General features: G+C 33.5%; 2 protein-coding genes across 4 annotated transcripts in view; both read left to right on the top strand.

The window, feature by feature from the left end:
* Positions 1–6,034: 6,034 nt before the first annotated feature.
* LOC111915502 (uncharacterized) lies at positions 6,035–10,434 on the top strand. Its single transcript, XM_023911154.2, has 5 exons — positions 6,035–6,307; positions 8,272–8,278; positions 8,608–9,208; positions 9,271–9,323; positions 10,367–10,434. The coding sequence occupies exons 1-5, from the start codon at positions 6,035–6,037 to the stop codon at positions 10,432–10,434; spliced, it is 1,002 nt and encodes a 333-aa protein (XP_023766922.2).
* A 643-nt stretch (positions 10,435–11,077) lies between these two features.
* The window catches only part of LOC111915505 (uncharacterized), a 30,063-nt gene continuing 25,076 nt past the window's right edge, over positions 11,078–16,064 (top strand). For 2 of the 3 annotated variants that reach the window (XM_052768263.1, XM_052768262.1), the window contains exon 1: positions 16,005–16,027. The gene's annotated coding sequence lies outside the window, so the exon portion shown is untranslated. Of the gene's footprint in view, positions 14,157–15,977; positions 16,028–16,064 lie in introns of those variants that run through there. The other variant, XM_052768264.1, reaches the window with a different exon arrangement.

The following is a 16,064-nucleotide window of genomic DNA, read 5'->3' as shown; positions in this document are numbered from 1 at the left end:
GGGACAGGTATCATTAGAACTTAGTCAGGTCCTAGTTAGTACTCCCCCTAGACACGATAGTAAAGAATCAGTAGAACAGGATTTCCGTATTAATATTTTCAGTTTTAAATTTATGAATCTTAAGATTGGAGACATGTCCTTTGCAACACTTCCCTTAGACACGAAAGTGGAGGACTATCTCCGTAACTAGAATCTCCGGAAAGGGGAGAGCGTGACTTGAGTGTATAGATCTATACGGGACTGACTATCCCGCACCTGGCTGCTAGCTACAGCCGAACCGAAAGGTTCAAGGGTGACAAAAGTCATAGAAGATATTGGCCCCGTCTCAAGTCAAATCTAGTCTGTAGTATGGTTATGGAACTCGCAATCAAGATTATGAAAACTTTATACTTATTTATTAATTTTATATACGTCTTAAAACTAATTTACGCTTAAAGGTAACCAAACTTTCAGGAAACTTCGCACACACACACTTTAAGTATGGTAGATACTTGTACGTTTTCATAAACACTTCAGGAAAATATAGGATTTTCCTGGAATAACAATTGAACATAATTAGAACCATACAATATACCAGTTAACCAAACATTACTTTTAAGAAAATATGGGATTTTCTTGGGTCGTAACATTCTCAGAAACACTTTAAGTATGGTAGATACTTGTACTCTGCGTTCTGAATCAATAACCAACCAAACTTTTAGGAAAATAAGGGTTTTTCTTGGGATAACATAACTGTTCTTAACCAAAACTGTATAACAAATAGATAACTAAAGTTTTCATATAAGAAAATATGGGATTTTCTTGGATAACGGCTTTTTCAGAAAACCAAAGGAAACTTGTTTATTTTCAGAAAACAAAACCGCTTATGAACTCACCAGCTTTATGCTGATTTTCAAACTGCTTGTATTCTCAGGTCCGCATTGGAAAGGTACCCGATGATCCTTTTGCCGAAGACAGAGTGCATCGAAGACACGTCTTGCTTTTGTTTATATATACATATGTATAACACTGTACAACTTTACTTTTGAACAAATGTAAATTTTAATATCTAATGTAATGGTTGTTTACTTTCTTACTATGTATATTGGTTGCGATATTCATGACGTCCTCCACCCCAGAACATTTCCGCCTTCGGTTTCGGGGTGTGACAGAGAGTGAAGGACACGTCCTGGATAATACTCCCCTAGATATGAGAGTGAAGGACTAATAATTAGAAAGTTTTGTATCAATATTATATTTAATTTCATTAAACCTAAGATTTGAGTTATGTCCTTGATAATACTCCCCCTAGATACGAGAGTAAAGGACCAATAACATTAATCTTAGAACTTTTGATATGTCCTTGGTACACTCCCCTTAGTTACGAGAGTGAAGGACTAATAGATTAGAATGTTATGTTTTATTATTTTAATTTCATTAATCTTAAGATTAGAGTAACGTCCTTGATAATACTCCCCCTAGATTCGAGAGTGAAGGACTATCCCTGTAACCAGAATCTCCTGGAGGGAGAGCGTGACTTGAGTGTATAGATCTATACGGGATTGACTACCCGCACCTGGCTGCTAGCTACAGCCGAACTGAAAGGTTCAAGGGTGACAAAAGTTATAAAAGGATACTGGCCCCGTTCCGAGCCTTATCTAGTCTGTAGTATGGTTATGGAACTTGCAATCAAGATTATGAAAACTTTTCTATTTATTTATTAGTTTTATATACGTGTTAAAACTAATGTACTTTTTAAGGATAAACCGACTTTCAGGAAACTTTACACAAACACTTTAAGTATGGTAGATACTTGTACTCTGCGTTCTGAATCAATAACCAACCAAACTTTTAGGAAAATAAGGGTTTTTCTTGGGATAACATAACTGTTCTTAACCAAAACTGTATAACAAATAGATAACTAAACTTTTCATATAAGAAAATATGGGATTTTCTTGGATAACGGCTTTTTCAGAAAACCAAAGGAAACTTGTTTATTTTCAGAAACAAACCGCTTATGAACTCACCAGTTTTATGTTGATTTTCAAACTACTTGTATTCTCAAGTTTACGTTAGACAGGTACCCCACGATCTTTTGGAGAAGTCGGAGCGTATAGAAGACCCATCTTAGCTTTGGTTCATATGATATATATGTATAACACATGTAACTCTTGTTTTCAGACAATGTAAATGAATCTATGTAATGTAAAGTTTTGTGTTTGCTATGCTTACTATGTACATTGGTTGCGATACTTCATGATGTCCTCCGCCCCGGAACGTTTCCTCCTTCGGTTTCGGGGTGTGACAAAAGGACTAGAACCAGACATGACTTAATTAATTAAACAACTATCAAGAGGACAATCAAAGGTTCACCAAGTAGTGGTCGCTTATGAGCAGTTGGAAGTATAGTAACAAATGGACCTTACTGACATTATTCTTATTAGATATGATTCTATTAATAATGAGTTGTCATATGGCAAATATGGAAATGTTTTGATATTGGGAGTTGGACATTAAGAATATATATGTCTAATTAGAAACTTTTATGTAAGAAGGATATTCAAAGAAATGTACTTTGAATGTGAGACTTCATATCTATGGAGTTGTCTTGAAACAATCTCTGATAGAGGACTTTGTAATTTCATTGGCCCTAGTCTTTGTGACTTTGGTGCTACGACATTACGAAAGGATCATTGCATAAAATGTTAGAATCTAACATGTTCTGTAAGTGGCAAGAATTTGGTATTCTTACACTTATGGTAAGGATTGGGAATTATTAAATGAGTGTGATTGTAAATGTTATTCAATTATACCATTTCACAAATTAAGGACCATAGGTAAACATAGTGTGCATGCTAAGAGCATGGGACAGTTGTTGTTATAATTCAAGTAATAAGTTGATTACCAGAAACATTATACAATGAATAATTTGTAATCAATATGGTGACTAAATAAAAGGAGTTTTATTTATACTCAAAAGGTTGGGACCATACTAGATTCGATTATATTGTGTTTCACTTTGCATGTTTTGACTTCCTGAATAATTTAGTTAATTGAAAAAAAATTGAATTATTTGAACGTTCCACAGTCGCTCATACTTTGGGAGTAGGTATGAAAGAAGATTGTCATGAATTGGTTTGTAGATTGTTTAAAGTGTATTAGACATAGAAAAGGTTTGTTGCAACGTTTATGAGTGCTTTTGAACATGATTTGAGCATTGGATTAAACCCACGCTCACTTGGATCGCTTCATGGATTTTATCATGAGCGATTGGTGAGACGATAATATCTTATATTCTTGAAACCGAGATGTGTGAGTTGTATTCTGCAAGTTGGTTGCACAGTGATAATATGCAAACGCACCAGTAACTTGGTGTTATAAAACATATTGTTGTGTGTGATTTGATGAGTAGCTACAAGCGAGCATTGAGTCAAGGTTTATTTGTTCCTTTTACACAAAGTGGGATAAAAGCGATATCTATGGGCCCCTCGATGATTTAGTGATGAAAAACGCAAGTGCTCGGCCGAGCCAGGACTAATTTGATTTGTTCAATTAGTCAGTTGTCATGAATCGGAAATCAAGAAACAACACATAGACTGAGAGAATGATTTCAATCCATGTCTCACTTCTATACGATATCTAGAATGGAGGAATATATGATCCCTTATCTAAAAGATGCATATCTGATAAGATCAGAGTTGACAGTGGCTTTTGAAAGCTACGATTGTTGATCAGGATCCGAAGTCATACGCGTAATAGTTATTAGACTTATCCAAGTGGGAGACTGTTGGATTAGTGTTTAAGTCCATAACTATATTTGGTATGTACTTGACTCGGTTGTAGCATGGTCCTTTTGGGTTGCCTTCACACTGGTGACTAGACAGGATGACTACTGAGGAAAGAGGCCGATTTATTGTTAAGAATAATAAATTAGGGTATAAATATGATTTGTTAATATATTATAAGAATAATATATTAATTAGGAATCATATTATTAATTTGTGTTTAATCAGAAATTAATTAGGAGTTAATATTGGGATTAAATGAATTAACTAAAAGTACAGGGGCTGTTATGTAATTATTTGATAGTTGAGACTTTGAGCCATTGGATCACCTTTATTAAGGCTTGAACAAAAATCCTAGAAGGATCTAGGAGTTTTCATCCAAGGGCTTAAGGAAAGGAGTCCATGGACTTGCTTAGGCCCTAACTAAAGGATTAGGGTTTCCACCTTGAAACCCTAGCTAGCCTTAAGTATAAATAGCCCCATAGGCTTAGGAATTCGGTCATCCCTTAGGAAAAACCCTACTATAGCCGATTTGGAGCTTAATAACCTTACTCCTCTCTCTTATATTCATCCTCTCACCCAAGTGTGTTTGTGAGCCATGAGAGATACTACACTTGTGGCACTTGCTTTCAAAAGCTAAGGAGATTCAAGGAACTAGTTGTTATTACTATATAACAACAAGATATATGTATTCTATTCTTCTATGTGGATTTCGAAAAGAGTAGTAGCATGTCAAGTTTCTTTTTGTGTTCATAAAGTTGTATGTCTAATAGTGAAAACATAGATCCAACTCTAGGGTTGCATGCACACATAGGATTGTTTGTATAAAACCTAACATTAAGCAAAAATTAGCTACTTGACCAAAATAGCCATGATATCAACCCATTTCAAAAATTGAATAAAAAATTAGCTACTTGACTAAAATATGTAACACCCCGACTTCCAGAAGCTTGGAGTATTAAAAGCTTGGAACGAGAAGAAGAGGGTAGATCCTGTATCTACATTATCTTGGCTTGCATTTGAAGGTGTTTGTGTTGGAGCTGTATTCGAAGGAGTTTAACATTATCATCCCGAGCAACTTGTGAGGTGAGTTCTTCTCACTATATCAATAGGGTCTAAGGCACCAATGTCGGCCCTTTTCGTATTTGTATCCGGGTTTATTGCATGATATGCTTATTGATTGGTATCCTGGTATATAGGATAATGCTAGTTAGTGACCGGTCAGGTCGGTATCCTGGTTATATAGGATGTTGCTATGCTTAGTGATCTGTTAGATCAGTCTGACTGTTATATACATGCTAGCGTATGATATTTATGTACACATGGTTGTTTGATTTGGGGGTTGGGTTGGGTTGAGGCGGTCGTACTTTGTGTTGAAGGCCAACATACCTAGGGCGGATCGGATAGACTACAGGCCCGGGAGGGCGTACTAGTCAAGCCGAAGGCCCGACGAGCAGTCCGGATAGGCTGAAGGCCTGTGAGGCAGTCCAGATGTGTCGAAGGCTCAGAGAGCGGTCCAGATAGGCTGAAGCCCTTGCGAGGCGGTCCAGTCAGGCTGAAGGCTCTGCATGCTGTTTGTTTATATGATATGATTATGATTGTATGACGTTGGTATTTTGGGGGTAACAACTCACCATAACTAACAACAACCTATACTTCCCAACCTCTAGGAATTGTATCTAAGGGATATGGACAACTTGAGTCATGTGTGGAAGTGCAGCAGCTGGAATAATTTTTTCACTCTCCCAAAACAACAATCAGAATCCTCATTCCACAACCGTACAACTAGGGGTGGCAAATCGGGCCATCGTGTCGTGTTTTTATCTGACACGACACAACACGACAAGGTTTTATGTAACACGAACACGACACGACACGACGTCGTGTTTTTTTAACTAACACGAAAACGAACCGATTAAAAAACGACAAACACGACATGACACGAAAAAGATAACATAATAAAAAAAATTAGTTTATTTAATTAATATTTAATCATACATAACACGAAAAACACGACAAACACGAAAAACACGACAAATAAATGCTAACCGTGTCAATTTCGTGTCGAATTTTAAACACGAACACGACACGACACGACATCATGTTTTTTACACTTAACACGAACACGATACGAACACGAATTCGAATTTCAGTTTCGTCCCAATTTCGTTTCGTGTATTTTTGTCGTAGCGTGTCAACAATTGCCACCCCTACGTACAACCATAAAAATTAAGAATTGCAAAAGCATTAAGTACTTGTATTCACCTCTCATGGCAGAACTTCTTTCCAACCTACAGAAAGTCAAGATAGAATATTGTGATGGTATTGAAGAAGTTGTTTCAAAAAAAGATGATGAGGATGAAGAAATGACTACATCTACATCTACCCACACAAGCACCCCTTTGTTCCCTCATCTTGATTCTCTCATTCTAAATCAATTGAAGAATCTGAAGTGTATTGGTGGAGGTGGTGCCAAGGATGAGAGCAATGAAATATCTTTCAACAATACCACTACAACTACCACTTTTCATGATCAGTTTAAGGTATGTTTTGTGAGTATTCAATTGCTTATTTAATATCCTTATCAATATCCATTTTTTCTTTGAAATATTCTACAAAAATCACGAAATTACATATAGAAGATTTAAACTTTTATTTCACACCCATTACCTACCATCCAAACTCAATAATGTGATTTGGAGGCATAAAAAGTTCCATTCATTTGAAAAAGTATTACCGTGTATTTATTATTTTATAATTTACTGATAAGATCTCTTTTTTATTTTTTCTAATTAGAAAATATAAACGTGTCTAATTAGGTTTGCCATTCTATGTGAATCCTCTGTTGTTTCTGTAATAACCGAGCATCTTAGATTATTTTTCCATTTTCATAATTGTGTTTATTTCGGACAATATTTCCTTTTATAGTTGTAATTCCAACCAGTTATATTTTAATAATGCATTTTATACATATACTACAGTACTATACTACGATAATAACTACCTAAAGGGTAAATGCCATGACACATTATATATATATATATATAGTCATTAAACAATCAAATTTATTTTTCATCAAAAAGCTATTACCCCAAACAGGTAATAGTTTTTAAAAAGAAATTTCACAATATATATAAGCTGTAATCATTACAAACCACAAAGATTTAACCATTAACCATCATAATTTTAACATACACATGAAAATACACATATTTAAGTCAACAAAAATCTGTGTCTTCGGTTAATCCCACAAATCCCAGCATTGTACATACTACTTATTGCATTTCTTTTCTGATATATACTACACCGTCAGCATGGATGACAAGTTGATCACAAATCCTAGCATGTCTATGATTGAAGTGCTAAACCCACAAATCCCTGAAATAATTGTAGATGTGTTTAAGCTAAAAGAAGTTAAAAACATGCAAGTAACTTTTTCATACCGGATGCTGAATACATGTATTGAAATCATCTTCTTGTGACAATTTTGCTACTGCTGGTCTCCAATAATGACAAGAATGGAACCAAATCTTGAAAGACAAAAGGATAGTCATCAACACATTATGACCAATTCATCACATTATGAAATATCATTTAATTCTCAAATTATAACCAATTTAATGGTTACAGCTCGTACGACTAAAGGCTATTCATTAAAATGTGAGGGTCATGCATGTAACACATAACTTCTTAACTTGTTGTAAACTACTATAATGATTTAAGTTAGAAACTTACCCTATGTCATATATATATATATATATATATATATATATATATATATATATATATATATAGAGAGAGAGAGAGAGAGAGAGAGAGAGAGAGAGAGAGAGAGAGGTAGGTTCAAATGTTTCTCACATCTATTGTGTGCTAGAATGCATCAATAAGAATTGAGTAAACATTAAATGTATATTAAATGATATCCATATTTATAATTCCTTTTTATAAAAACTAATTTAATTCGTCATTAATGTCAATAATAATATTCTTTCAGAATGAATTCATATATAAAATAATAAGAGTGTATTCTAGGAGAACGAGATTATATTCTACTAGAATACACCCTCATTCTTCATATTCCATACAACTTTATTGTATTTTAAGTGAGTGAGTCCTAAAATAATGTTATTACTAACATAAAAACCTAGGTACGAATCTATTCTGAAAGAATGTTATTGTTGATATTAATGACGAATTTAATTAATTTCCATAAAGAGAAAAATTATAATTATGGATATCATTTAATATACATACAATTATGGAAACGATTTAATATCTATCATTATTTAATTAAATAATAATATAATTTTTACTAAATTCCTATTGGTGCATTCCAGCACACAATAAATGTAAAAAACACTTTAACCTAGCCCTATATATATATATATATATATATATGTGTGTGTGTGTGTGTGTGTGTGTGTGTGTGTGCGCGCTCTAATCTAAACAGTAAGAAGCAAAAAAGGCAGTAAATATTTAGTTAAATTTAGATAATCGTGACCATCAGGCGACAGGTATTGTAGGATATAATTCAATAAGTTATAATATTACCAAAAGCTAATTTTTCTAATCTTGTTTTGTAAACACATGCTTTCTTGATTTCATTGAGTTTGCATACCTATATTTTAGTTTGTATACTGGTATGTCTTTTATTGTCTCTAAAATAAATCCGGACATTAACTATTAAAAAAAAAAACCAAAACTACATTTTTGATGTGGAGAGCAATCGTGTCATTTAGTATAATAAAAAAACTAGATTTTGAATTAATTTTTTTATACAAAGGTTGTGTCTATAGTTTAATTTTACATTAAACTTTTCTATGTTTGTTGCTGGTGTCTGAAGCGGGTGGTGTTTCTTGGAGTTTATGCCAATACTCTAGAGAGATAGGAATAGTTGGATGCCATGCATTGTCAAGTGTGATTCCATGTTATGCAGCAGCAGGACAAATGCAAAAGTTTCAAGTGCTGAGAGTAGTGGTTTGCGATGGGATGAAGGAGGTATTTGAAACTCAATTAGGGACGAGAAACAATAAAAACAATAGGAGTGGTTGTGATGAAGCAATTCCAAGAGTAAATAACAATGTTATTATGCTTCCCAATGTAAAGTTACTGAAGATTGAATGGTGTGGCCGTTTGGAACATATATCCACATTCTCTGCACTTGAAAGCCTAAGACAACTTGAAGAGTTAAAGATAAAGGATTGCGAGGCAATGAAAGTGATTGTGAAGAAGGAAGAAGAAGATGCCTCATCATCATCATCATCTAAGAAGGTTGTGGTCGTTCCTCGTCTCAAGTCCATTGAACTAGTCAATCTACGAGAGCTAGAGGGTTTCTTCTTCGGGATGAACGAGTTCGAATTTCCTTCATTGGATAATGTTACCATCATGAATTGCCCTCAAATGAGAGTGTTTGCACCTGGTGGCTCCACATCTCCCAACCTAAAGTATATACACATAGAATTAGTCATATATACTCTTTGACTAATCTGACCTTAACTTTTATCAGGTGTATATATTTGTTTAATTGGCATCATCTAATTAAGAAAGATATCATGCCAAGTAAATTTACTTTAAACACATTCACACTAATTTCAATCTAAGTTTATGTTGTCACTTGGAATCAAACTTTTTCCATTTTGAAGAAGGGAAAAGCATCCAAAATAACTTTACATATATAACTTTCTTCATTAAATCTAAAATAGTAACCCGTTGGATAACTTTTACTTGGAGTTATAATGAAGTACCATCGTGATTAATAATTATAGTCTCTTGTATTTTATTAAAATTAGTACAACATACATATATATCTATTTTACCTTATAAAGCATTTTCATCAAATGCCGAATTTTAAGTCATACAAGCCTAATTGCATTGTTTACAATCATTTTGTGCATACCAAATCATGGATCTTAGTTCGCGGTCAATATCTGTAAAGGTCAAGATAAGATATGGGAGACTCATTCAATACCAAGACTAATTCAAATCACGGTCACCCCCATTTTTTGCTTAAAATATGGAAGACTTATTCAAATCTTTTTTCCTCTATAAAATCCACTGCCGCACCACATGATTTTTTTCCGCATTCAAAGCTCGCTCTCTCACCTTCTTCTCTGTTCTCTATCTCAGATAAACACATACACCATGGAACTCTACCACCATCGCTTCTACCTTCTAACCTATCTCTTTAATTGTGTGCTTGTGTGTACTTTTTGTGTTTACAGGTCCCAAATCAGCTAACAATACTTAATATGTCTCTCTTCCCCCGTCTATACATCAACAATGCTTGCTGGAAACGAAGGTAGAAAATAAATGCATCTGGCCTGTTATTTTTTTTCATATAAACCGATTTGAATTCCATTTTCATTCTAATTTAGCCTATCATTCAAAATTTCATCTTGATACATGCTACTTTCTAATCAAGAAGTCCTTCAAGAAATTAACTAATTAAAAACAAGCTTATAGGTCTTAGTTCATGTCGCCTAAATTGTCATCTGGAGTCTCCACTTTTCAACATGCCAATAAAAACACCAACAATATGCCTAAATTATGAGATTTTACTTCAAGTTTTATTTTGGTTATAATTTATTGAATCTTATTTACAGTGCATATAAGGTATTTGGTGAAATGCACATTTTTTTGTGATAATGGAGCTCTTACAGGATTCATGTAACTTGGGCGATTCAAATTGGGTTTTGGATTTGAAGATGTTTGACTGAAGTCAAAGGAAATCAAGATCAAGTTGCTTCTAATCAATTTTTTTCTTTTCATCTACATCGATCCAAATAAGAATTGGTAACACTCTCATTATTAATTACAATATTTGTACATTTTCTAATTTTTCATATAAAGGACGAAGATGGTTTGGTGAAATCTTGGAATCTTGGGTCTAAAGTAGAGCTCATTATTGCAGATCGGAGATAGCCATGGGCTCGAGCCCTCCAGTTACTGTTCTCCAGGTAAGCTTGTACATAAGCTTCCGATCACACCTTATATATTTCTCTAATTTGAAACTTTACCCTAATTTTCTTCCTTATGTTTCCAATTAATAGAATTTCTAAAGGATAAGATTTCAATACTTTGTTACAGAAACATGAAAATGAAGGTCGAAAAGATGTCTTGAGGTAACTACTTTTTGCTACAAATCACAGATTTCCTTGTCTATTTGGGGTGACTTGAGGAGAATGGATTTAAAATTTGAAAATCGCTTGTCTTCGCCTACAAATGACAGATTTTGGTATTCTCTTCTCTCTCTCTCTCTCTCTCTCTCTCTCTCTCTCTCTCTCTCTCTCTCTCTCTCTCTCTCTCTCATCCTGTTAGATACGTGATGTGCACTTCTGACTAAAAAAGTTAAACTCTTTCCTCTTTCACTCTTATCTTTGTCACTAAGATCGATTGCATGTTTATAAACCATTTGATGATATGTTTAATACAAGCTAACGTATATATGTGTATGTTTGTTTGTGGCTTTTTTATCTTTCGAAACACCATTTGTTCCATGAAATTACTCCAAAGAATCATTTTTTTACTACCTAATATACACACCAAATGTTAATCTTTGTCTTTTGCCTCAGGTGCATCAATACTTTAAAGCATTGCATAGGTAAATTCATGACATCTATTTGGCTTGATATGTAATTTCAAGTTGTTTTGGTGGATGTTTATTGCATTTTTTTACAGAGGTCAAAATGAGCTAATGGCTCAAAGACAACCAAATTTATCCAATAATACTTTGATCCTATAAGTAGAAAAGGTGTGTTTATTAATTTTGTTTATAACTACCATTATTTGGGATGATTTATGTGCCTTTTCTATATATAGCTTTGTATACTGAGAATGAACCAAAAAGAGCATACGTGTACAACTGGTGCTCCAAACAAAGTAAGTTTTTTATGTATTCTTGAGCACATTTGCATATCTGGTCTAATACCATTTTATTGTTTTCTTTAAATTGTTTCTCCTTTTCTTTCTGCAGCCATAAATATTCAAAAGAATGTTGGGTTGCTAAATTGGAAATACCTGAAAAGAAAATATAACTAACACCTGTAATAAATTAAAATAACAACAAATATATCAAAATATGAAATTAACACAATCTGGAAAAATCACTTGATTCTTCAACCACCCATCCTTGTCTACCTTACAATTAATCCAGGAAGAATCTATTCATTTTTTTGTGACTTCGTGTTTTCCCAAATTAGAATGAAGTTAAATTTATGGATTTACATACTTATTAAACAAAAAAATGAAAATCGATAGAAAATATAACATCCACTTTGTGAATTTGTAACAATAAACCGGGGTGTAGATATCCTTTCAAAAAAGTTGGTTGCATAACAATAACTCTTGTATCTATTGGTAGAAGAGTACCCTGAAAGGTCATACTGTTTTGGGAGGAATTGTAAACTTAGTACTATTAAGTTGTTAGCCTATAGAAGATGTTTATCAATATAAAAATAATGTTGGTGATTTTAGGGTCACCACGTCATTTTATGTGATTGGAACTAACATGTGAGCTAATGAGCTTCATAATTTGTACTTTAATATATGTGCGGAGTGTACACATGTATAAGATCGAATTAGAAGCCAGTTCGATGATAAGATGGGGGTCTGGGGTTTCCAAAGAGGCAACGCCCTTTAGTGGAGTCGAGGGGCAACGCCCTTAGCGGGGTCCAAGGGGTAGAACTCTTTGTTGGGGTCCTACTGATATTAGGGTTTGGAGCAGCGCTCCAAAAGTTCTCCGAATTTCACATATAGGAACATAATGAGAAAATCGAATTCTTAAGGGTGATTATGGTAAAACTGACGAAATTCATCAGATTTGGAAACCCTTGATTTCCTCATTAAATTACGGATTTCACTGACATGCTTCCAAAGCAACCCATGACGGCCAACCCTAAGAGGCAAAGCCTAAATCTTGCTTATTATATAAACAACTCTTCTCTTTGAGAAGAGGCACACAACTTTTAGCTCTCTTTTCTTCAAACGAACATAGAATCCTTCTGGCAATTTGGCTTGCGATATTTGTGCGTGGATTCGTAAGTGCCCTCTTGGATTATCCTAGGCTGAATTTCTTGCAACCCAAGCATATAGTTGAAATATCAGTTCGGAAAGTGCTCACACGATCCAAGGGGTATCCAGATCTCCAACATAAACCCTAATTCCTCCAACAAGTAGAACCTAATGACGTTTAAGTGCATATTTTTTTTTATTGATTTTGTAAAACAGCCACGACAATATATAATGTATGAGCAAAAGAATCCGCTAAAACATAGTCCGTATAAGAGAGTTATACATATTTGAAGTTGAAAAAATTGAACTGAACTTGAACTAATGAGAGAAAACACCACTTAAAAGAAATGTTTAGGCAAAACACGAATGGTATTTCGAAGCACGGCCATGCTTTGGTGTCAAGATGCTAAAAAGAGGGTAGAAATGGGTTTTAAGGAAGTACATTGCTATTCTTGGCATGGTTGGCAAAAATACGGTCGTGTTTTGTAAAACTTAGCCCATGCTTTGGGTTCAAACCCTCTACAACATTTATAAGGGGTAAAGGTGGGTTTGGTGGCCCCATTTATCTTTATTATTTCTAAAAATCAGAATTAAGTAAAAGAAAGAGTAAATTAGACGAATGGTTCATATGGTTTAGGGTAATTTGTGCGTTTGGTCTTTAACTTATTTTTTTAACTCGGAAGATCTCTACTGTTTGGTTTTGTTATGCGCTTGTTCCCTAGCTTACCTAAAAAACTTATTTTGCCATTGATTTTTTAATTTATTTAAATAAACACACCACCAACCTCATCACTCTCATCTTACCTTAGCTACCCCACTAGTTTTCCTTTTTAAATAATAATCTTTTTAGGTAAGATAAAGACCAAACGCGTAACAAAAACAAACAGTATGAACCACTGGCGTAACAAAAACAAACAGTAGGGAATTTCCGAGTTAAAAAGATAAGTTAGGGATCAAATGTGCAAATTACCCCAAACCATAGGGACTATTCATGTAATTTACTCTAAAAGAAATTATAAGATAAATACCATAAGGATAAAAAATCATTTTATTTGGACGAAAGACCAAAATTGCTAATTTGACTACACCACACGGACCTCCGATGTAACAAAAAAAAGGTTGAAACAAAGTTGCCTATTTCTCCATATCCAGGGGCCATTTATGTAAGAGTTCTCTAAATTTTATTTCGGTTCATCAGTTCTCACATTTTAACAGGGTAAAGTGCGTGTACGCGCGCACCTGAAAGGTTTAAAGGTAACTTCCAAACTGAAGCAAGAATCGATATGAAGTATCAAGTTAGAGGTTCAATTGGTGAAGAAATCAGCTGGAGGTTGGGGGATCTAGCTTCCACTGCTGACGTAAAATCCATAACCCTAAATATTGGTACGCTTATATATCAAATTGGGTGTTTTGTTGCATGAAAAAAGCATGCTCAAAAAACCAGTGTAAGGCATGGTATATCACATATATATAGTTACTGATAATAAAATGATGATAATTTTGGCTTTACATAAGTTAGGGTTCGTACTTTAACCAAATGTAAGAAATGTTGTGAGTCTATCTATGTATTTGGGGAATCACATTAGCAACTCGATTGTACTAGTAATTAGTTTGGTAAATATTTGGTTGCAAAGTTGTAAAAGCAAGGGTAGGACAAAGTTTGATATTGTTTTAAACCGGAGATTGAAGCCATTGATTTTAATTTGGTTCTAAATGTTTTTTGAAATAAAATCCTTTAGCTGGTTTCACATTGGGCAGCTTAATTTATCAATGAAATTTATGTGATAAAAAGCCTACTAATTTGACCCCTGATTAGTCACAGTAAATTAGTGTTTAACTGTTTGAAACAATAGTTTGTATATTTTAAGATTTGATATGTTCAATGTACAATAACTTGAAGATGTTTAGTTTTCTTTTTCTTCTGAGCAGAGCAGTGTCATTAACAGTATATTTGGGAGTTTAGCTGTTTAGTCTCTTAGTTGTATTGTTTAATTAATTGATATATTAAATCTGCAGGTTTTACATTTCTCTTTGATAATTTTTGTTTATATGGATGTCATTTTTTCTTTAAAAAAATTTGAAGAGGGAAATTGCGTAATTTTATTATTAAGTAAGTTCATTAGATCTGTTGGTTCCTTTCCCTCCAAATCTTCAATCGTGAAGAAAGTTTTGATGAAAAATTTACTCAAAACTTTCCATGTTTTTCTTTAAAGTATTTTTCTCTAGCCCCTTTAAATATTTTGAATAAATATTTGTCTCTAGAAAAGTCTATTTTTTGTGTTCAATTTTTATAAAATGTAGGATCAGAGTTTTTCATGGTCAAACTTCTTTTTTTTTTTTTTTTTTTTTAAATTGTGTTTATGTCACGTATGGCAGTTAAAGTGTTAGCCATTTCCCCATTTTACCAACTAAATTTTTTTATTTTTTTGGGATACATACTCCATTTAACTTGATGGTTTGCAAGCATCTGTGTCTATCCTTCACATACAAGACATGAATCAATGCATTGTAAAAAAGTGTATCGGGTTCACATCCAAAAAATTTCATTTTTTCAGGTATCCTCAAATCCCTCAAATTTTGTCAAGTAACACATAATTATAGTATTAGGAGGGTAATTCTGACCTTTCATCCCATCTAGTAACACATAATTATCATAAAGTACATTGCTATCTGTTGCGTGTAAGCTCAAATATACCAAACAATAAATCTTAATATTCCTTTTTATATTTACAAGATAGAAATATCACATCATATAAGCAATTTGGGTTGATCCTTAAAAATAAAGCGGGTGGGTCACACGTCCATCTTTTGATTTTTATCATCTAATAATAATCCATTTTGTGGGTTGAACTTGTATAAAAAAAGTGAAACTACATTCCCCTTTTTGATAAAAGTCGTATCCCTTTGGTTCTATTTGGATTTGTTTTTCTATGATTGATAATTTGAGGAAAATTCTGATTAAGATTGATAGGTATAAACTTTCTTATAAAGTACATCACTGTTGTTATGGTATATTGGGCTTCTAATGGAAATGTTAAATGAGAAAGCTATTAAGAATGATGTTGTTGGGCCCTAATGTTTAGGTGTTATATTGAATACATTTCTAAGCCCATTCTTTTATTATTGTCAAAAGCCCAACCATCCTCTATTTTTCACCTTTGTATTTATATATTTTTCACCTTTGTATTTATATATTTTATGCAGGAATTTATGTTTAAAAAAACTGATCAATAATTTCAGGTGCTTATTAAAAGGTAAAATCTATTTTTCATGTCATCCTTGCTGCCTATA

This window comes from Lactuca sativa, chromosome 2, assembly GCF_002870075.4.
Source record: "Lactuca sativa cultivar Salinas chromosome 2, Lsat_Salinas_v11, whole genome shotgun sequence".
Classification (NCBI taxonomy): domain Eukaryota; kingdom Viridiplantae; phylum Streptophyta; class Magnoliopsida; order Asterales; family Asteraceae; genus Lactuca; species Lactuca sativa.
This window is presented reverse-complemented; position numbering and strand designations above follow the sequence as displayed.

Bases quoted from the DNA above. Each gene is read 5' to 3' on its own strand.
- LOC111915502 (XM_023911154.2), top strand. From the start codon at position 6,035: ATGGCAGAACTTCTTTCCAACCTACAGAAAGTCAAGATAGAATATTGT. The intron at 9,209-9,270 runs GTATATACACAT...AACTTTTATCAG, and splicing joins TCCACATCTCCCAACCTAAA to GTGTATATATTTGTTTAATT. The intron at 9,324-10,366 runs GTAAATTTACTT...TCTTATTTACAG, and splicing joins TAAGAAAGATATCATGCCAA to TGCATATAAGGTATTTGGTG.